The 22,909-nt window shown below is 46.6% G+C and overlaps 1 protein-coding gene across 1 annotated transcript in view; it reads right to left on the reverse strand.

The window, feature by feature from the left end:
* The window catches only part of XPNPEP2 (X-prolyl aminopeptidase 2), a 48,036-nt gene that overhangs the window by 17,347 nt on the left and 7,780 nt on the right, over positions 1–22,909 (reverse strand). The window contains exons 5-14 of the mRNA XM_001373697.5: positions 21,582–21,686; positions 21,046–21,132; positions 18,860–19,006; positions 12,015–12,116; positions 9,887–9,968; positions 8,601–8,796; positions 7,785–7,874; positions 7,017–7,126; positions 4,910–4,987; positions 2,184–2,255 (exon numbers count right to left, since the gene is read on the reverse strand). Of these exons, the coding sequence (XP_001373734.3) occupies positions 2,184–2,255; positions 4,910–4,987; positions 7,017–7,126; positions 7,785–7,874; positions 8,601–8,796; positions 9,887–9,968; positions 12,015–12,116; positions 18,860–19,006; positions 21,046–21,132; positions 21,582–21,686 (1,069 nt within the window). The remainder of the gene's footprint in view (positions 1–2,183; positions 2,256–4,909; positions 4,988–7,016; positions 7,127–7,784; positions 7,875–8,600; positions 8,797–9,886; positions 9,969–12,014; positions 12,117–18,859; positions 19,007–21,045; positions 21,133–21,581; positions 21,687–22,909) is intronic.

Consider the following 22,909-nt stretch of genomic DNA (forward strand, 5'->3'; position numbering starts at 1 on the left):
CAGGAGGGTCCACTGACTACAGGTAACCTGAGAAGGAACCAGACTGACAGAGCCAGAGAGCTAGAAGTATTTGGGGTTAGCTGTTGTCATTGTTTGGTCGTGTCTGGCTCTTCATGGCCCCACTTGGGTTTTTTTTGGCAAAGACCCTGGCGTGGTTGGCCATTTCCTTCTTTGGCTCATTTGATAGATGAGGAAACTGAGGCAAACAAGGTGAAGTGACTTTCCCAGGGTCACCCAGCTGATAAGTGTCTGAGGCTGGAATTTGAATTCTGGAAGATTTGTCTTATTGACTTCAGACTGAGCACTCTATCCACTGCAGTGCCATCTAGCTGCCCTAAGGGAAGGTCATTCTTTCTAGGTGTTTGGCAGTGACTGAGAGAAGAGCTAGTTTGAAGAAGAGCTGGGTGGCTCAATGGATAGAGAATCAGGCCTAGAGATTGGAGGTCCTGGGTTCAAATGTGATCTCAGACCCTTCCTAGCTGGGTGACCCTCAGCAAGTCACTAAACCTTCATTGTCTAGCCATTACTGCTCTTCTGCCTTAGAACTAATACACAGAGATGATAGTTTGAGGCAGTGGCTGGGTGAATTGGACAGTTTTTCTCTGTTTTTAAAAACATTTTTTTGAAAAAAATTTAAGCCCTCACCTTTTGTCTTAGAATCAATGCTGTGTGTTGGTTCCAAGGCAGAAGAGTGGTAAGGGCTAGGCAATGGGTGGTTAAGGGACTTGCCCAGGGTCACACAGCTAGGAAGTGTCTGAGGCCAGATCTGAACCCAGGACGTCCCATCTCTGGGCCTGGCTCTCAATCCACTGAACTACCCAGCTGCCCCCTATTTTAGGGACTTTTAATCTCATCTATGGATAGATTTCAGGATTCCCCGGGGACTTGGACAGGAACAGATTAGAGCTCAATTTTAATATAGTCTGTCTCTTTTGTTCATTTAAAAACATTCTTCCTTGCTATTCCCCAACTGAGAAACGATCAGAAGCTATGGGCAGTTTGGGGCTGAAGAAATGAAAGCCGTGCCTAGACATTTGAAGAAATGCTTAAAATCAATAGTGATTAGAGAAATGCGGACCCAAGTACCTGGAAGAAATCATCTCCCATCTCTCAGACTGGCTAAAATGAGAAAAAGGCAGCGTGGGAGATGTTGGAAGGGATGTGGAGAACTAATCCAGCCGTTTTGGAGAGCAAGCTGGAATTATACTTGGAGACTTATAAAACTGTGTGTCCCCTTAGACCCGACAATACCGCTTGTGGGTCTGTTTCCCAGGGAGATCAGGGAAGAAGGCAAAGAACCCAAACTAATTCAAGCAATCCTCTTTGTGGTGGCAAAGAACTTGGAATTGAGGGGATGCCCATCAGCTGAGGAGTGTCTGGACAAGTCGTGGCATATGCTTGTGGTGGAATATTGTAGTGAGTGCTCTAAGAAATGGCAGGCAGGTTTTTTTTAAAAAAGAAAGAGGAGGCAGCTGGGTAGCTCAGTGTATTGAGATGGGAGGCCCTGGGTTCAAATCTGACCTCAGACACTTCTCAGCTGTGTGACTCTGGGCAAGTCACTTATCCCCCATTGCCTAGCCCTTACCACTCTTCTGCCTTGGAAGCAATATAGAGTAGTGAGTGATTCCAAGACAGAAGGTAGGGGTTTAGAAAAATAAAATAAAAATAAAATAAAATATGGAAAGATCTACATGAAATTATGAAGAGCGAAATGTGCAGGACCAAGAAAACATTCTCTCCAGCTACGGAACTGATATTTGAAGAATAACTTCTGAGGATCTGCTTCCAGGGAAAGAACTGATAAATAGAAATGAGCAAGCTATAGTTTGTATATACATTTGGGGGGTCAAGCGGTGCCTTCTGTGGCGCAGGGAGGCTAGGGAGGGAGATACCTGGGAATTTTAATGGAGCCAACAAGAAAATCAATTAAAAATAGAGTTTAAAATTTTAAGAAGGTAGATGCCCAGGCCAACCCTCAGCCCTGTAATCATTCTGAACAGGGGCCCATAGGCTTCACCAGACTGTTGCGGGGTCCATGGCACACAAACCAGTAAGACCGCCCTGTGAGCTGGACCCAATTGCATCTTGGTATATCTGTTTTCTACAGGATACTCCCAGCGGGCAGAGAGTGGGAAGGGAGGTAGTCTACTTGAGGCGGACAGATCGGAGAAGGGACGGCTTACCAATATTGCCCTCCGGAATCCACCAGGTACATCTCATCTCGGGACAGCTTACGGTGGATCTCCTTGGTTGGACTGAAAAAGAAAAGGGGACCTGGTGAAGGAGTGGTTCAAGCCTCTTCTCCTGCCCCTTCTTCGTGTAGTCCTGGGATGGCACTGTCTAGTTAGAGCTGGGCCTACGCCTACACAGACTACATGGCCACCTATGGGCTAAGGAGATCAGAGAAAGGACTCCCTTGGATGGAGGTAAGATGGCAGAGTAGAGGCAGCCCCCCAGCTGAACTCTTCCCCCATTCCTCTCCAAACGACTTGAAACCAGCACTTCAAATTCAATTTCGAAGTGGCAGAGCCAACAAAAGGTTGAGGCGAAACATGTTTCAGGCCTAAGAAAACTTAAGAACTTGCCAGGAGAAGTCTGTGACACTGCAGTGGAGACCCGTCCGGGGCGGACATACATGGCGGCAGATGACTGGTCAGAAAAAGATGACAGAGGGCCCTTTGTGGGCACTGGGCACAGCTGGCACTGATTGGCAAGCCTATTGCCCATATGCAGTTTTGGGCCACAGTTCCAGGATGCAGGGGAGCACTGGGGTTGGCCACAAGGGGATGGGGCCTCAAGTCACAGTTCCAAGGCAAAGAGGAGCTGCGAGGGCCCAAGAGGCCTTCCTGGGCAGAGTGTAGACCAAGAGAGCACTGGCCATATTGCTCCCACTTCAGAAGCACCACCAACTTGCAGACCCCCTTCTCCTTCCTCTCCTCTCCTCCCAGTCGCACCTAGAATTCCATGCATTTGGGGTGAAGGCATTGCCCCTTACAGGAGGGAAGGGGGGGGGGGAAGGAGGATGTTTTCTGTGACCACCCTGGTAGGAATTAGTGAACTGTGTGTGTCACCCAATAGAGCAGACCACGAAAAGGACAAGACATAGACCGAGTCTCCTAGTTTCAATGACTGAAAGCAAAGGGAAGAGAGATGGACTCAGAGGATAAGACAGAAGGAAGAGCCTCGGAAGTGCTCTCATCCTCCAGGTGGGGAAAATGGAGGTGCGAGGGGAAGTGGTTTGGCCAAAGGTCTGCACAGAGAGCAAAGAACATGGAATGGTGGGAACTTAAAGATCGCTTGGTCCAGCAGGAATGTGACTTGGCCAAGCTTAGGCAGGGATCTCCTGAGGCAACTTTGGTCCACGTCATCAGGCTGACCTGATTGGAGGCAAGGACTGGGAGGCATCTGGAACCTCTCCAGAATGGAAACGTGGATAGAAGAAGCTCTGCTGGTGGCAAGGGAAGGAGTGCTTGCCACAAAGCCAGGCTGGACTTGAGAGCTTGAGTGGGAAGACTCCACCCAGTGCCTCCCTGTGGCCCAGGTCAAGTTGTAGTACCTGGGCTTGGTGACAAGCACTGGGCATCTGGAAGCGCCACTATCCCCGGACTCGCCTGGCTAAGGGCAGGGACTCAGCACCAGATGGTGGAAGAGGACTGATTTTTTCTGCCCCAATAATTCGTTTAGTAGGACTATCCCCTAAGGCCGGCATGGCTAGAATGTGTCTCTGCAGACGGAGAATCCTTCTCTCTCCGCCCCCTGCCCAACTAGGTCATGGGTACAGTAGAGTCCAGATGGGGAGTGATGCCTGGGAGTCAGTCCCAGTTCAGCCACTTAGCATGGGGTCAAAGGATTTAGAGCTGGCAGGGACCTTCTGTCAGAAATTCAGACCCAGGAGGGCCTTTAGAACAGAATCAAAGCTCTGAGCGACTTAGAACAAACAACATCAGAACCAAAAGGATTCCTAGAACACAGAATACCGGCACTGAAAGGAATTTTGGGCTTGGAGAGAACTCGTTCTAGAACAGCAATGAGAGAACAGAATGTTGGAGCTGGGAGGGACCCTAAAGATCATCTCTTGTTTGACAGGAAACCAAGCCCCAGAGAGGAGGGACTTGTCCAAGGTCCCAGAACCAGGGTTCTCCCGCCATCAATGGCCTCTGTCTGTGTGACCTTGGGCAAGGCACTGAGCCTCTCCAAGTCCGACTTTCCCCATCTGTGAAATGGAAGGATTAGGCTAGCTTACATGGGAGGTCCCTTCCAGCTTTAACATTCTTGGTTGCTGGGATTCCCTGAGTGTGTTTATGTGATGTTGTGAACCATCTGGTCAGCCTGGCCAAAGAATTCGGCCAAGCCTCCAGATGTTTGCTCTAGAAAGGTGCCAAACATCTGCTTTGCCTGACCCCTTGTACCTAAGTTTGTTCAGCTCAGGCTGGACCCACGGGAGTCTTTCCTGGCCTCTCTCCATACCAGCTTTCCCACAGGCTATCCAACAGAAAGAGACAACAGGAAAGACAAGATTCATCCGTCGCTTCTTAGCCATCTCCTGGTCCCTCAGTGCTGGGCCTCTTCCCCCACTCCAGCCTCGTGGCTTCTCCCCAACATCTCCCCAGCCCACATGACTCAGGGCCCCTGAATTTTTTTAAGCCCTCACCTTCTGTCTTGGAATCAATACTGTGTATTGGTTCTAAGGCAGAAGAGAGGTAAGGGCTAGGCAGTGGGGGTCAAGTGACTTGTCCAGGGTCACACAGCTAGGAAGAGTCCGAGGCCACATTTGAACCCAGGACCTCCCACCTCTAGGCCTGACTCTCAATTCACTGAGCCACCCAGATGCCCTCTGGGCCTCTGAATTCTAATGGTCAATTCAGACTCAAGGCTGGAGTCCTGTAAAGTCACTGTATAGTATACATACCTGTAGTGGGCCAAGGCAGCGTTCAGGCCACTGGCTGAGATGGTTTCAAAACTGGGCCCAGCTGAGAATTCTTCTTCTCTGGATTGAATAAGAGGAGAATGGGTCTGAGGCTTGCCTGGGCCTGGGTAGTCTGAGGGGCCAGAGCGAGGACCCAAATGTGCTGGTAATTCGGGCAGGACTGGATCTTCCCACACACTTAGTCCTGGATTGGAAATTAGCAACCCCAGCCTTCAAACAACTCCCTGCATGGCCTTTGGCAAATCATTTAACCACTCTGGAGACTCAGTTTCCCTACCTAGAAAAATTAATAATCGATGCACAAGCATTTAGTAAATGCTTGCTCTGTGGTTGGGCTTTTGCTAGGCACTGGGTATACCAGAGGCAAAAAGGAACCAATTCCTGCCCACAGGAGACTTTTTTCTCTATAGGAAGGGGCTGACTCCATGACTTTGAGGACCCTTCCAGCTTAGATGGACTCTGGTTCACCAATCTGATCCTTGCTCCGTAGAGGCCCTCTCTGTTCCATCCCCTCTTCACCCTCCTGAAACATTGCTTTCCCCACTGCCAACACCTACCTGGATAATCTAACCAGCCTCCTAAGAGGACTCCCTGCTTCTCCCTCTGCATTCCAATCCTTCCTCTGTCTGGCAGCCTCAGTGGCTCCCTATTGTCTACTAATTTCATTTGGAATTCATTTGCTTGGCATTCAAGGACTTCCCATCTTCTGACACACCCAAACTTTCCTCAGCTTTATCTCCTGGATTTCTCTCTGCTCTCTCCTTCATCCATCCCTTTTCACTCCCAATAATACATCCAGAGCCTTCCCACCTCTGGGTCCTTGCTCATTTTAATGCTTCCCACATCAACTCCAACCTGGGTGCCTGGTTAATGCCTTTAACACTTGGTTTGTTCCTCACTAATGCCTTAACTCTGCAGGGATGTATATGATGGCAAGTTGCAGTGATGTCTCATCCTTTCCTAGGCTAGGAGCTCCAGGAGGGCAGGGACCAGATTGGGTCTAAATCTTGTAGTGTTTCTTCCCCCACCCCCAAACCTCTCCACTCATTACCTGTCGAGCCCTGGGCTCTATACAGAGCTGGAACTTTTGAATGGATACTTATGGAATAGAACCAAAATGGGTTGGCCTCCAAAGTCTCCCACTAAATCTGTGTTGGTGAACCTATGGCACATGTACCAGAGCATGCCAGAGGAGGCTGTTCCCCTCCCTCTCTCCATGTGCACCTGAGGACATTTCTCACATCACCCTCCCCTCTGCCCAGCAGCCCAATGGGAGCACTTCTTCTCTCCCATGTCTGAGGTTAAGACAGGTGGCTCACATGTGGCATGAGGGTTGCAGTTTAGGCAGTCTCTAAAAAGTTCACCATCACTGCACTAAATGTTTCAGCCTAGCCTGGGCAGGGGAGTTGGAGAAACAGGGACTGTTTCCATTGAACTACTTAAAGAATTCTAATGTTATTCATTTGGGATTAAACAGGTTGCAGGCTCCTAGATATAGATCTGGAAGGGACCTCAGAGGCCCTCAAATCCATGTTCCTCATTTTATAGATGAAGAAACTGAGGCTCAGGGAGGAGAAGGGACTAGCTTATGGTCTCATCAATAGCAAGTGGCAAGGCAAGAATTTAAATTCAGGTTCTTTAATTTGAAATTGATCACTCTTTCCAGATCAAATCCAGTACATTTAGATCTCTAATCCCACGTCCTTTACTTTATAGGAGGGGAAACTGAGTCCTAGAGAGGGGAAGGGGCTCACCCGAGTTCACCAAGTATTATCTAAGCTAGGCCTCAGATTCACGCCTTTTGTCTTTCCTCCTTTCCGTTCCTTCCCCAGCTCCACTTGATCTCTAGCTTTAGAGGGGGACAAGGCAGGTGCCTATTAGCTCCAGAGGGCTCACCCTCTATAGCTCTAGTGTGTCCCAAGGGTGGTGCTAAACAGGGCAGGGTAATTCTGAGCTCTGGCCCTGGCCCTAATGCCCACTCCACCCTATTCCCAAAGCAGCCGCCAGGTGGCACTATGGCACTGGGAACCCCAGGGCCTGCCCAGACAGGGTCAAGTGGAAGGGGATGGCCTGGCGAAGAGCCGCTTACCCCCGGAACTTGTCCACTTGTTCCAATCCGGAGAATTCATCCACCGTGCCCTGCGGCACGTTCTTCTCCAGCCACACCAGGTACCTGATCACAGCCACAGCATCCCGCACCTGGACACAGAGGAGTCTGAGTGGCTATAGTGCCCAGCCCAGCCCTCCTGAGGGAAGAAGGGCTTGGGAAAGCTCGGGGAATGGCCTGAAAAGCCGGCCTTCAAACCATGTCAGGGATGTAGCTGAAAGCCGAAAGCCTTCTCGCCACCTTCAGTGGGCAGAAGCCAGTGGGGAAGCCCAGATGGGATGCCAGGCTTGTGTTTTGGCTGGAGGCAGGGTCTGAGACAGAGAGCTTTCTTGTTTCTTTTCTTTGTGAAAACCACAGTTGGACTGCTATCTTCTGTCTTTCACATCGCCTCAGTTTTTCCCTGTATCCCTCCCATCTCCCAGAGAGCCATCCCTTATAGCAAAAACTCTTTTTGGGTGGTTAATCCTTTTTTTTTAACTCTTTCCCCTTCCTTCTTAGAATCAATACTACGTATTGGGTCCAACGTAGAAGAGCAATAAGGGCTGGGCAATGGGGGTCAAGTGACTTGTCCAGGGTTACACGGCTAGGCCAGATTTGAACCCAGGACCTCTGGTCTCTAGGTCTGGCTCTTGATCCCCTGAGCCACCTAGCTGCCCCTTCTTTGCCCTGCTCTCATGGATTTCACTGAGATGTCAGATCCTGCCACTCTCAGAGAAGACCACATACTCTCTTTTGTGGATGATGACTTACGTGGGCGTCCCTGAGCAGATCCTGTTCCTTTTTGTTCTTTACTGCTTTAGCCATCATTACTGGGGAGTAGGAGGCTTCCACGAGTTTCTCCTGTCCAGGAAACACAGAGCAGTCAAGACAGGAGACAATGGTCTCGAGTGCCACTTCCAGACCAGCGACACCTTGCCCAACCAAAGGCGGGTAGAAATCTAGATACTCTCCTCACCCCTCAGACCTTGTCTTTAGGTCAGTGCCCAACCAGGCCCCCTCCTCCTGAAACCAGACCAAAAACATTATCTCCAGGAAGCATGCCCTGATTAACCCAGACAACTGGCTTCACTTCTTTCCTCCAAACTTTGGAATGCAGTCTGCTTGTACCCATCTGCCTCTATATCCTTTCTCAAGCCTTTTCATGGATGTGTGTTTGCCTTCTAGCTCTGTGAATTAATTCCCTGCTCATAGAGACTTTTCCCTCCCTCTTCTTGCCCCCTTCTCTACCAGGAATTAATAGACTGGAGGCGGTTTGGTGGCCCAACTGGGCCTGGAACCAGCAAGATCTGAGTTTGAATCCTGTCTCCGATACTTCCTTGCTGTGTGACTTAACCTCTGTCTTCCTCAATTCTTCATCTAGAAAATAAGATCTGTAGAATGACCTTATGAAGGGGCTTGGCCAATGAACGTGCCAGAGGCAGAAAATGAACACAACTGGAGTTCCGTGTCCATTGATCTTTCCAGTGGCATTCTACTTCAAGATCAGTCAAGGTGTGATGACTTCAGCACCGGGGACAGGGGCGAGGAAGCCTGGCACTTGTGATGGAAGCCCCTTGGCATCCTCACCTCGGGAATGACTCCATAGAGCCCATAGGTGGTATATTCGGTTCCAATCCAGATCCGGACATCTCCCTCGGCATACTTCTGGATGCTTTCTCGGATTCTGCCATAGTCTTCAATTTGCACACACAATAGGTCTGTGCAGTTGGCGCTCAGATACTGGAGAGTCTCACTACTCAGTCGACTTGCATTCACAAATAGCCTGTCGAGGCAGGAGAAAAGCCATGAAGGCCCCAGTTGGGATGCTGAGACAGTTGTCCTCACATCAAGCCAAATCCCACCCCGATCTGGCATGGAGTGGAGCCAGAAAATGTTTGCCAAAAGGGGAACAAGGATTTGGAATCATTGACCTGGAGCTGCTAGGGACTTTAGAGGCTATCAGATCCACTTTGTTTTCCTTATTTTGGAGAAGAGGAAACTGAGGGCCAAAGTGGACCTAAGATCATATAGGGAGTAAATGATAGAGCCAAGACCAAGCCTTTAATTCTAGAGTAAGGGCTCTTTTCTACCCTGTCAGGGAATGCCCACTGACTCTGGAGTCATAGAGACTTGGATTAAATTATGCTTTAGATGCTTAAATGCGTGACCTTGGGCAGGTCACTTAACTTCCCTGGCTCTCAGTTTCCTTTTCTATCCAATGAAGATATCGGGCTAGATGGCCCCCTGAGATCTCTTCTATATTTAGTTCTGTGAATCCATGGTCCTCTGATTCTATTTAGTAGAGGCAGCATGTACACTGGAACTCTGGAGATGGGTTCAAAGACCCGAGTTTGAATACTGTCTTGAACACAATACCTGAGTGCCTTTTGGCAAGTCATTTCCCCTTTTTAGCCTCAGTTTCCTTACCTATAAATAAGGACATTGGACCAGATGGCCTCTAAGGGCGCTTCCAGTTTTACATTTGAGGAGTTGCTTAGGAAGACTGGAGGAGCTCTTGAGGGGTTGGCCTTGGTGGATGAGAGAAATCTAACATCATGTGCTAGAGTTGATGGAGAAACATGGAGATGGGTAGGACGATGAGACAACAGAGCCAGTTCAGGGTTAGACAAAGTGGATCTAGTCCCAAGGTGCACCGATGCTAACGGTCAAAGCCAGTGCAGGGCCAGCAGGCCAGGGTGGATGGATGAAGTTGGCAAGTCAAAGCCACGGGTGTGGTGGGGCACCAGAAGTCATTCCAAGCAAACAGGAAGGAGGAGCCCACCATTAAAAGAGGTCAAGGGAAAGGAGGATAGGGAAGGGAAGGGGACGCTGTTCAGGGCAGACCTTGCCGAGGAGCGGGGGAAACATGGTACCTGATCGAAGAGTTGGTCAGTAGAGTGTAGGAATAGAAGAAGGGGTTGTACGGGATATCGTTGCTTCGAAGATTGAAGAGCCCTGGGCAGGGGGAAATCCAGAGTAGTTCTATTACAGGGAAAAGGTGCTGGAAAGAGTCATTTCTCACCTCCACTGTTGGCTTTGCTCCCCTCCCCAAAGATTTCTCTCTGATTCCTCCATTCCCCCTTCCCCAGATGCCCGTATTATTTCTCGTGCTCAAGCATAAGATAAGACGCTATTACTAACATTTTACTAGCTAGCATTTTATTGCACTTTAAGGCGTACAGAGTGCATTGCCTCTATATTGTCACATTTTAACTTAAAAAAGAAAGTCTTGGGGGAAGCTGTGTGGCTCAGTGGACTGAGAGCCAGGCCTAGAGATGGAGGTCCTGGGTTCAAATCTAACCTCAGACACTTCCCAGCTGTGTGACCCTGGGCAAGTCACTTGACCCCCATTGCCTAGCCCTTACCACTCTTCTGCCTTGGAGCCAATACACAGTATTCATTCTAAGACGGAAGGTAAGAGTTTTTAAAGAAAAGAAAGCCTCCACTGTGTGACACAGAGCAAGTTAGAGTAGATATTCTAGAAGAGCTTGGACGAGTTACTATGGGGGATGCAGTAGAGGATGGAAAATTTAGGGTGGGCCTAGGTAGGGTGCCTGGATTTTGTAGACTCTAGACAAGCTAGATTGGGGTCAGAGGGGACAAGATTAGGGTCCCTAGACCAGGAATGGGACCAGGGGATACAGAGGGGCTAGATCGGGTATCATAGGGTGAGGGAGAGCTGGCCTCCTCCTTATGAAGACCCCTGGATTGAGTGATGGAGAGAGGGCTCACACTGGCTGCCACAGAGGTGCCAGGCTGGGTGTTAGAGACTAGAAATCATAGAGTGGACAATTTCTCTGTGTCTTGGTTTTGTCCTCTGCAAGATAAGGTTGGTGGACTTAAAGACCTGTGAGGCTCCTTCTGGTTCTAAATCTAGGATCCTTTCTGGGCCTCAGTCTTCTCTGTAAAAGGAGAGGTCAGAGTTAGAACACGAAGAGGCCTCTGAGGTCCCTTTCCGGTTTATAACTATGATCCTAGGTCTGACCTTGGGCAAGTCATTTAACCTTCTTGGGACTTGGTTTCCCCATATGTTAAATGAAGGGGTTGGGCTCTGAGGTCTTGCCTAGCTCAAGACCTAAGATTTAGGAGTCTCTGTGGGTCCCAGTTTCATTCTCTGGGCCAGCCTCAACATCTCTTCTTCCATCTCGAAATCACTGATTTGATGTGGATGTCATGATCGGGGTGAGGGGCGGATTCGGTGTTACACGGTGCGTTTGAGTAGATTTCCTCGACTGGGAATTAGAGAAGGGCCTAAACCGTCAGAAATAATACTGAGGTGCCAGAGAGGGAATGAGGAAGGTGTTCCAAAGGAAGCCAGCAAGAATTTAATTTTCCAAACGGCCAGAATCTGATCCTCCTCAGCCATTGAGGAGATTTTGGTCTCCAATCATCCCGTGACTAAGACAGGAAGGGTGTTCGGCTATAGATTTGGGGGGTGGTCATAGCCACGGCCCAGGAAGTCCTTCTGGCTTCCTTCCTTTCTAGCTTTTTTAGTTCCTCTGTGCTGGGGGACTTCCTGATAGAATGGCTTCATGATGTCACAGTCTCTTTCCCCTTCCTGTTCATTCCATCCATGATGACATAGCTGGAGGTCCTTGGCATTTGGAGAGAAGCGGCACAGACTTTGTGAGTGAGAAGTCTGAGAGGCCTACGGGTCAAGTGGGTTTTAGAGAAGAGAGGAGGGCAGAGTTGTAACTAAGGCAGGGCAACTAGGCCTTTGTCTAGTGCATGGGATTTCGATGGCATAACCTCATTTTTTGTGAGGTCTTTTGGTATGCTGGGGCTTGGGTGGGGAATGAATTGCCCCCCTTCTAGGAACTGCCCTTTTGCCCCCACTGCAAAAGTTGTTGCCCCAGTATATAGTCTCTTGACTGTGTTTGCATCTGTCTGGGATATGGTGTCTCATACCTCTTTCCCAGCTAAGGATGCTTTTTGAACCATTTGCTCTGGATGTAACCTTCCACCCTTCACCTCCACCCCAGAGTTAGCCATTATGCTTACAAGCTGTCTCGTCCAATGCAGACAGAAGGACGGCTGTGGGGGCTTTGGCATGGTTTCGCATCTGGTTTCGGATTCCATTGACTTTATCTTGCCATGTACTTCCTGGAATCAGATAGAACCAAAGAATGCATAAGGAACCACTGACCTGAACCCAGCTCACCCGATCAGGCTGCCAGTATGGAAGGTAGATTCTCTTTGGAAGACTAATGGACAAGAATAGGATGAGGAGGCATGGAGGAATGGTGATCTGTACCACTGGAAGGAGTATTCCCATTGATGAAATCACTAAACCATTGAAATATTGAAGTCTAAGCTGGTGAAGTTATTCCTCTGCTCAAAGATCTTCAGTAGCTCACTATTATTTACTCCTGAGCAAAGTTCAAATTCCTTTGCCTGGCCTTCAAGGTCTTCTAGAACCCGGCATCAGCCTCCCTTTCCAGATTTTTGTTCTTTCTATGCAATCTACATACCAGTTGACCTGGGCTCCCCTCTGCCCTCAAAATATGTCCTCTGATTTCCCGAGTCCCTAACTTTGGTTCTGCTATTCCCTATTCCTGGGATTCCCTCTCTTCTCTTCTGCAGGTGAATGCCTACCCATGTGTTAAAGACCAACTGAAAAGCCATGTTCTCTTCAAAGCCTTCCTGGCCCATCCTCTCCTCCCCTTCTAACCCCCACTCCCATGTTCAGAGAAACCTGGCATCTCCCCAAGCACCAAGAACAGGACTTTTTGTTAACTAGGCAAATTGAATATTTATTGGATCAATGAATGACCCGATAACAGCTCTCTAAAGTTCTGTGTTCATCGAGTTGTCTGTGAAAGTTTTGTGTTGCCAGTTCAATAGTTTGGAGGCCACATTCTCCTCCCGTAGTAATTGTCCCTGCTAGATGTGCATATATGTGGTGATGGACAAGGAGAGTCACAGTCATAAAGTCTCAAGCATAAAAGTTCCTTGCCTCTGGGAATTAAATCTTATTTGAGGTATAGACTTGTGATTTTAAACCCTGTGGGGGGAGCAGGTAGGTGGTTTAGTGACTAGAGAGCCAGGCCTGAACCTGGGTTCAACTGTACCCTCAGATACTTCCTAGCTGTGTGACCCTGGGCAAGTCACTTAATTAACCCTTATTACCTAGCCTTTACTGCTCTTCTGTCTTGGAACTGATACTTAGTATATATTCTAAGATAAAAGATAAGGGTTAAAAAAAAAACCAGTGTGGGGAACTCCTGGTATGGAAATTCCCTCCACTGATGCAGATCAGAGTTTTCCTGGGGGCTGAGAGGTTAAGTGACTTGTCCAGGGTCACATAGCCAGGATAAGTCAAAGGCAGAAGTCAAACCCAGGTCTTCTGGACCCATATATACCTCATACAGTGCTGTGATATAGCTATTTATACACACATATTTCTGGTTTATGTTGGTGGAAGGAATTTTCACCTTGGGAATTCTCCACCCTAATGAAATAAATCACAACCGTATTCATGGATTCCTGTGTGGATCTGTCTATATTGGGTCTGCACCTGTAATCTCAGCATGCAGGGAGCTCCCTGGTGAGAAAACTCTCTACCAATGCAAATTAGTACCTTGTAGTTGATAAGGAGCTGCTCTTGGAAAGAGGAAGGAGGACTTGGGTTCAGATATGACCTCTGACTCATCCTGCCTATGAGAATGACCGGGGGCAAGTTGCTTACCCTCTCAATGTCCCAGATAAATCTTTAAGAGATTACACCTATATGATATAGATTCTATATTAAAACTATACAAAGAATACCTAATCAGTTGAGATCCAAACTTAAAGAGAAAACAGAAGCGTTTAGAGAAAATACATTTAACAAAATGAATGGCACATTGTAAGCTGTTATTAGAAACTCCATCAAGGGACAGCTAAGTAGCACAGTGGATAGAGCATCAGGCCTGAAGTTGGGAGGACCTGGGTTCAAATGTGGCCTCAGATATTTCCTAGTTGTGTGACCCTGCAAATCACTTAACATCACTTGCCTAGCCCTTGCCACTCTTCTGTCTTAGAACCAATACTTCTAAGACAGAGAGGGCTTAATAAGTACTCCTCTCTCTCTCTCTCTCTTTCTCCCTTCCCCCCTCCCTTCCTCTCTCTCTTCCTCCTTTTCTTTCTCTCTCTCTCTTTCTCTCCCTCTCCCTCTCTCTCTTTCTCTCTCTTTCTCTTTCTCTCTCCCTCTCCCTCTCTTTCTCTCTCTCTGTCTCTCCATCTCTCTCTCCCTCCCTCTCTCTTTCTTTCTCTCTCTTTCTCCCTTCCCCTCCCTCCCTTCCTCTCTCTCTCCCTCCTTTCCTCTCTCTCTCTTTCTCCCTTCCTCTCTCTCTCTCCTTTCCTTTCTCTCTATCTCTTTCTCTCTCTCCCTCCCTCTCTCTCTCTCCCTCTCTCTTTCTCTCTCTCTTTCTCTTTCTCTCTCCCTCTCTCTCTCTCTTTTTCTCTCTGTCTCTCCATCTCTCTCTCCCTTTCTCTCTTTCTCTCTCTCTCTTTCTCTCTCTCTCTCTCTCTCTCTCTCTCTCTCTCTCTCTCTCTCTCTCTCTCTCTCTCTCTCTCTCTCTCTCTCTCTCTCCTATCTAGTCATATTCCCTTCCTTTTAACCCTGAAAATGATTTTCTTCCCCTTCAGTTCATTTCTGAGTTAACTCCATCATGAAACTCCCGAGCTGGCCTCCCTATCCTGCTCTTCCTAAAGGCTTCACTGTTTGCATTCTCATCGCCTTCACAGTGGGCACACAAGCCTCTGTTCCCTTTGGCATTGGTTCCCCTCTAGGAGAGAGATGCTGCCAGTTTCCAATTCTATAGAGATTAGGGTTAATTTCTACTTTATCAGCTCCTGCCTGGCAGATTTTCTGTAGAAAACTATTTTAAGATTCAGGAGAAGAATTTTTCAAGTTGCAGAATCCAATTTATAACAGATCAAAAAATGGAAGGTGTGAACCTCTTACATCACACCTGGTATTTTGAAATCTGTCCCCCTACCCTCTTCTTTGAATCTCACCCACTCATGAGACTTGTGATATTCCTCACATCCAAGTAGGCCTAGGATTATCCAAGGAGGCTGCTGGGATGGCACTCCTGTGGTGAGTCAGTTGTAGCCCCAGTGCAGGCTGGGACAGAGTCATTTATAACTGGAAAGCTGGCCCTGCTCCTGCTTAGTGTCATCACTTAGGGGAGTTAAAGGGCATAACATGTTAAAATGACTCCCATGGGGCTGTTTCCTAGCCATAAGATGACCCCAAAGCCAGAGCCCTAGATAGAGCCCTGACGTTGGTCACCCTAGGTCTAGGCTGAGACTCTTACCTCTACCAGTCAGTTACCCAGGAAAGAGTGGGGGAGTTTGGATGGTTCAGTGCAAACCTGTTCCTGTGGTTAGGAAAATAACTCAAAGTAAGACTCATGATGGGCAAACAGTAGCATTGCTCTTTATATCTTTGTGTATGATGTGAGACGACCATGCCATGAGTTTTCTCTCTTAACCTTTTGAAATTCTATTTAAAATAACCACAGAGAGTATAAAATACTTGGGAGTCTTCCTGCTGAGACAAACCCAGGAACTATATGAGCACAATTACAAAACACTTTTTACACAAATAAAGACAGATTTCAATAGTTGGAGAAATATTCATTGTTCATGGGCAGGCTGAGCCAATAGAATAAAAATGACAGTTCTACTCAAATTAATGCATTTATTCAATGTCATACCAATCAAACCACAAAAAAATATTTTACAGTGCTAGAAAAAATAATAACGAAATGTGCCTGGAAGAACAAAACGTCAGGAATATTGAGGGAATCAGTGAAAAAATGAGAAGGAAGGTAGCTTAGCTGTATTAGATCCCAAACTGTATTACAAAGCAGTAATTATCAAAACAATCTGGTACGGCTAAGAAATAGAGGGGTGGATCAATGGAATAGATGAGGTGCACAATACACAGGAGTAAATGACCTTTTAGTGTCTGTAGTGCTTGGATAAATGGAAAGATCCAAGCTTTGGGGATTGACAAAACACTGCTGGGAAAACTGGAAAGCAGTTTAGTGGAAGTTAGGCCTAGACTAACATCTCATACTATTTACCAAGTTAGGGTCAAAATGGGTACAGGATTTAGACATAAAGAGTGATACCATAGATGGCAGGTAGGTGGTCCAATAGATTGAGAGTGAAGCTTGGAGGTGGGCAGATCTAGTTTCAAATCTGGCCTCAGACACTTCCTAGTTGGGTGACCCTGGGTAAGTCATTTAACCCCCATTGTCTAACTCTTAGCACTCTTTTGCCTTGGAACCAATATACTGTATTGATTCTAAGAAATGTGGAGGAGAGAAATTACAAGGCATGCAGCAAGACAAGAAGCTGGAGATTGATCAACTGTCAATCAAAGGAAAATTCCATTTGGAATGTGACCGGGAAACAGTTGAAGGCAAAAGCCAATGGTGACTGATTTTCTGGGATTTGGCTGAGGGCGCTTTTGGGTTGATGGTGGTGACTCTGAAGGAAGAAGCTGGATTTATCTCTGGGACTTGAGATAATCAAGTTGGAGGTGGCCTTGGCTGATTTGAAGACAGAAGAAGAAGGACAATAGTCCATATATCTCTCTCTGACTTGCCCTGTTTCATGGTAGTGACTGAATTGCCATTTCTCTCAATATCCTAACCTAAGACTCACTGTAGATAATAGGGAAACCTCCCTCTCACCTTATCCTCTATCATTCCTGTTTTCCCCAATAAACCCTTACTTGAGATAAAGAAGAGAAAAGAGTATTTCCTCTGAAACATCATCGCTCACCCTGAGTAACTTAGCAGGAGGCTGAAGAAGAAGGGGGAAGGGGAAATTGAAGGGAAGAAGAGGGGAGGAAGGGATATTGGAAGAGGGAGGAAGGGAGGTATAAAAGGGAGGAGGGTAGACAAAAGAAGATAACTACCTGATCCATTAGTTATCATTTATTCATCAAATATACCTCCTCCAAAATTATCTATTACAGAAGGGAAGTAAGGGTTTTAAAAAAGTAATACTTAAGCAAATTAGGGGAGCACAGAATACTTTTACCTGTCAGATGTAGGGATAATGGAAGAATGAAACAATAGAGAACAGTATAGAATATATTATATTACAATATATTAAAATTATGTGAGAAATATATTAAAAATGTTTTGCACAAACAAAGCCCATGTAGCCAAGATTAGAAGGAAAGCAGAAAACTGGGGAAGACATTTTATAGCCAATTTCTCTGATGAAGGCCTTTTTTCTCAAATCAAGGAAATGAGCAGGCAGTTTTCAGGTAAAGAAATCAAAACTATTCAGTCAGGAAAAAATGCTCTAAATCACTTTTCATTCTTACAATAACACTAAAGTACCACCTCACATCTATCAGATTAGCTAATATGACAGAAAAGGAAAATGTTAATTGTCGAAGGGGACATGGGAAAATTGGGATACTGATGCTTTGTTGGTGGAGTTGTGAACTGATCTACCCATTCTTGAGAACAATTTGCAACTATGCCCAAAAGGCTATAAAACTGCATACCACTGATCTACCACTACTAGGTCTGTACCCCAAAGAGCTTTTTTTTTAAAGGAAAAGATCTATAGGTACAAAAAGATTTCTAGCTGTTCTTTTATGGTGGCAATGTATTAGAAATTGAGGGGATGCCCATAATTTGGAGAATGGCTGAACAGGTCATAACATATGATTGTGTTGGAATACTATTATGCTATAAGAAATGATGAGTCAGATGATTTCAGAAAAACCTAGAAAGACTTCCATGAACTGATGCAAAGTTAAGTGAGCAGAATGAGGAGAACATTGTTTCTGGGTTCAAATGACCTTCTGTTTTGACTTATGCTGCATGAGGCCAGGGAGATTAGAGAGACAGAAGAGCGATATCATGGGAGAAAACTGACTGCAGAGAAAAGGGAGAGAGGCTGGCATGGCCCAAACTGGACCTATAAAGCCACACTAAGGGAAGAGAGATAGATGGACAGAGACAGCAAAGAGCTTGAGCCACATGGACCTAGGACTAGAAAGGGTACTCTAACAGGAGAAGCTGGAGCTGCTATAGGAACTAGTCCCAACCTCTCCCTACACTGGGGCCCTGTCCAGGGAAGTTTTGTGAGTCATAGGGACTGTGTGATCAAAGGGGATCTCCATTAGAAGTAATGACTCGCTTGACTCTCTAGACTAAGGTACTAGTCAATTTCATGTTCTTTATTATATAACTAAAAAGTTTTATGTTTTGTTTTTGCTAGCTCAAGGGCTTGTCAGGGAGTTGATAACCACCCTTTGGGGAAAATGCCACCCACACCTTCTGGATAAGGGTAAAATAAGTCAGATCATATCACTCCCAGAGTTCACCTGAGCAGAGTTAAATAAGTTGCAGAAAAATGATGACCTTTAAGATGACCTAAGCCAGTGATGACAAACCTTTTAGAGACCGAGTACCAAAACTGCAACCTTCATGTGGCATGTGAGCCCCTTGCCTTACCCCAGATAGAGGAGGGAGGAAGTGCTCCCATTGGGCTGCTGGGCAGAGGGGCGAGACATGTGAGAAATGTCCTCAGGGGCACATGGAGAAGGGGAGGGAAGCAGCCACCTCTGGCACACCTGCCATAGGTTCTCCAACACAGATGTAGACCCTTTATTCCTGGGAGAGAGGGAGCCTCTGACACAAGGGTTAAATTTCAATTCAATATGATTTTAAGTGCTTTTTCTGTGTGAGCTTCCACTTTTTCTGCTATATTTCCTCAACAATTCTTACCGTGATTTAATGCCTTTTTACAGGAAAATATCCAGTTAAAGGACCAAGCAAATGTAGCCTATATTATATGAGAGAGTAAGGCTAGAGTGATACCTGTGAATTTCTCCTGGAGGTAGTAAATTGGCTGACTGGGAATGGAAGGCCTCTCTGTCCCCCAAATCTGGTCCACAAGGTTGTCTGTGATGGCCACCAGGCTTCTGTTAGAACCATGTAGATGAAATTCAAAACTCTTCCATGTGTCTGAGGAGAGAGAGAAGAAAGTTATGTCCTTCCTGGTGCCCTTCCTTCCACTCTTTCCCTTGCCCAGGCTCCCTTATACCTAGGGTTAGTCTCAGGGAAAAGGATGAAACTACTGAAAAATAATAGAACTATGACTTTTATTGCTAGCTTTATAAGTTAGGAAACATGTTGACATCCATTACCCAGTGGGGGATTTCCAGCAGCCCCCAAACTCAGGCCATTGGCCATTATTTTAGTAGATCTACTTTATAAAGGGGGAAACTTAGGCCTATAAAGGGAAAAGGACTGATCCAATGGGAGAGGGCTAATGAGAACACTAGGACTCAGACCCAGGAGTTCCTAGGAGAATGACGTTTTACCTTCCCCCCTCTTTACACCCAAGTCATCTATCTTGTAAATCCCCGTGGGAAACAAGAGGCTGATGGCAGAGACAAAGATTAGCCATGGCGAATGGCAGAAGAGGGACCAGAAGATGGGCATAGTATTGCTCTTTGACCCAGCCATAGCACTGCTGGGTTTATAGCCCAAGGAGATAATAAGGAAAAAGACACGTACAAGAATATTCATAGCTGCGCTCTTTGTGGTGGCCAAAAATTGGAAAATGAGGGGATGCCCGTCAATTGGGGAATAGCTGAACAAGCTGTGGTATATGTTGGTGATGGAACACTATAGTGCTCAAAGGAATAATAAAGTGGAGGAATTCCATGTGAACTGGAACAACCTCCAGGAATTGATGCAGAGCGAGAGGAGCAGAACCAGGAGAACATTGTACACAAAGACTGATACACTGTGGTACAATCGAATGAATGGACTTCTCTACTAGCAGCAATGCAATGATCTAGGATGATTCTGAGGGACTTATGAGAAAGATTCTATCCATACCCAGAGGAAGAACTGTGGGAGCAGAAATGCATTAGAAAATTGATCATGTAGTGCGACGGGGATATGATTGGTGTTTTGATGTTAAAGGATCGCTCTACTGCAGACATGAAAAACACAGAAACAGGTTTTGAACAGTGATACATGTATAACCAGGATTCAGGAAGGGTGATGAAAGATTTGGGGGGGTGATCGTGAATCATGTAGTCATGGAAAAATGTTCTAAATAAAAAAGGGAAAAAAGATGGGCATAGAAAGAATACTAGATTTGGAGTCAGAGGACTAGGATCCAAATCCTGGCTTCTTCTTAATCCCTTTTATGACCTTGGATAAGTCACTTCTCTCCCCATCTCAATTTCCTTCTTTGTTAAAACTGAGGAGAATGGACTAGGTGACTTCTAAGGTCATCTTCCAGCTCAAAATCGATTACCCTAATATCTGCTGATTTCCTGCCAAAGTGATACAGGGAAGTCATGTGGATGAAGAGAAGAAACAGGGTTCAAATCTCAGCTCTGCTGCTTAGGAGCTATATGATTTGGGGCATGGTCCTTAACCTCTCTGGGCCTCAGATGCCTCTTGAGTAAAATGTATTACATGATTTCTAAGGTCCCAGGGACTCAGTGCTGAAAACCGTTTCCAAGCTCCCATTAAGGCTTGCTCATACTTAGGCAAAGTGGGCAGTTGGGTAAGGTTAGATATAGCATTGGTGCAGCACTTATTGGTTCAAGGCACTGTGCTAAGCGCTGAGGAGAAAAATACAAACAAGCAAGCCAGTTCCTGCCCTCCAGAAGCTTACATTCTAATGGACTGAAGATAATAGAATACATACAAGTTTGGGGGGGCAGGGGAGATAGTAAAGGGGGCTCTGAATGCCTTTTCAAGTAAAAGCTCATTGAACTACGTCACTGACCACAGGGTTTTTATCTCAGTTGGGGACACAGTATTGACTCTAAGACAGAAGATGAGGATTTAAAAAATAAAATAAAATAAAATAAAGAGCAAATCATGTGGAAACTCTTCCATTTGAAGGAATTCTGCACCCAACCAATTCTCTGAACAGATCAAGTTTGGAAACTGAGGATTCTGAATTGGGAAGGTGTTAGACCTTGGAAGAATGCCCACTGGCACCATCATTGCCCAGATCCAAACTAAGTACATACCAATGGAGAAGAGGAAGGGGTCAAAGCCAATTACTCCTCCGGCTGGAATCTCTGCCAGAATCCATGCTGCCATGGGTGAAGTGCCAACTGCCAAAGCCAATGGGGAAACACCCTTTAGATAAGTGCGATCACTCTGGGGGCCCCCCACTCCCATCCCTCCTGGGCCCTGAGATCATTCAATGGATGTTCCAAGGTCTTGGGAAGTGTTGGATCTGCAAAGACAAAAGCGATTCAGCCAATGCCCTCAGCGACTTATATTCTACTGGCCTTGTGGGACAGTTAGGAGTGTTGGTTGCCTTGGGGGGTAACTCCAAGGATTAAGGCCTCACCCAAACACAAGAGCTTCTTGGAAATACCCTCATGGGCTTCCCTGAATCGCTACATTCTGACGCTGGGACTCCTGGGAAGCAGAGTCATGTGACTGCTTTTTCTTGGATACACCAGGCCTGCCAATGTTTCATGTGAAAATCTCCTCCTCTGTGCACCCAGAGGAGAGAGCCACATTTGTTAGGGAGCGGAAGGCCCCTCTTCCATACTTTGCTTATGTAGTTCCCAGTTGCAGTCCATTTGTCGTTCTGCCTGAATCCAGTAGCGGCTGTCAGTCCACAGAGCTGCCTTTGTCTTGGATACCACTGCATTTCCTAGGGTTGGGGGAAGGCAAAAATCACAGTTTAAGAGCTGAAAGTTTCCTCAGAGGCCATCAAGTCCAAACCTTTGTTTTCTAGATGGGGAAATTGAGCCTCAGAAAGGGGAAGGGACTGGTCCAAGGTCACACATAGGATCCTAGGTCTAGAAGGGACCTCAGAGATCATATGGTTGAACCCTTCACTTTTCAGAGGAAGAAACTGAGACCCAGAGAGATAGAGTGACTTATCTGAGGTCACACTGTCATCAAGTAGCAGAGCTACAATTTGAATTTGGGTGCACTGATTCCTAGTTTTGTGCTTTTTCCACTGTACCTGGGCATTTCATCAAATGACATTGGGCCTTTTTAAAAAATAACCCTTATATTCTGTCTTGGAATGAATACTGAGTATTGGTTCCAAGGCAAGAGAGTGGTATGGGCTAGGCAGTTGGGGTTAAGTGACTTATCTAGGGCCACACAGCTAGAAAGTACATGAGGTCATATTTGAACCCAAGGGTTCCTGTCTTCACAACTTTGAGTCTTGACAGAAGTTCTTTCCTTTTACTTTGTGGATAACCAGCTAGGAGTGCTTTGTATTTTCTTCCCAACCCATGGCAGTCCCTACCTGGTTTTACCTGCCTTTTTGTCTATGTCTTTCCATTTCTAGTTCTTGAGAGCCAGACACAGGCCTTGCTTATCTCTGTGGACTCCACAGCACCCAGCACATAATATGGTTAGCTCAGTCCACTAAACATAGATGTTCATGGCCTACTGTGTGTAAGGTTGTGCAGTCAGCAGAGGTCTTCTAAGGAATTTTTCACAGTTTGGGAGGGGAGAGGGATGTGGGACCCTGGCAGACCAATGGACAGTTTAGCGATGGATCAGGAGAGGCAGATCCTCGGAGAGGGAGGGGTTAGGGATAGAACCCCAGAGGTGATGGCCCAGAACAAACCCCAAGAGCTGTAGGAAGGAACTGTAGCATGTCCCTCCTCCCTTACCTAACTCCCACATCTATCCCCTGGGAGATTCCCTGGTTATCCTCTTCTAGTATGGATTGGGTGGTCTATGTTGGCCCTCAAGAGCCTTGGATTTCCTTGACTAGTATGGGCCAAGAGAATGAAGTATGTGAAGTTTTAGGGCACATTTAGAATAGCCTTTACTTAAAAATATTCAGAACTGCTTTATTCATGGGAGGCAGAGGACCTGGGTTCCAGATCTCCCTCCAGTGCCAAAGATGAG

Source organism: Monodelphis domestica, chromosome X, assembly GCF_027887165.1.
Source record: "Monodelphis domestica isolate mMonDom1 chromosome X, mMonDom1.pri, whole genome shotgun sequence".
Lineage (NCBI taxonomy): Eukaryota > Metazoa > Chordata > Mammalia > Didelphimorphia > Didelphidae > Monodelphis > Monodelphis domestica.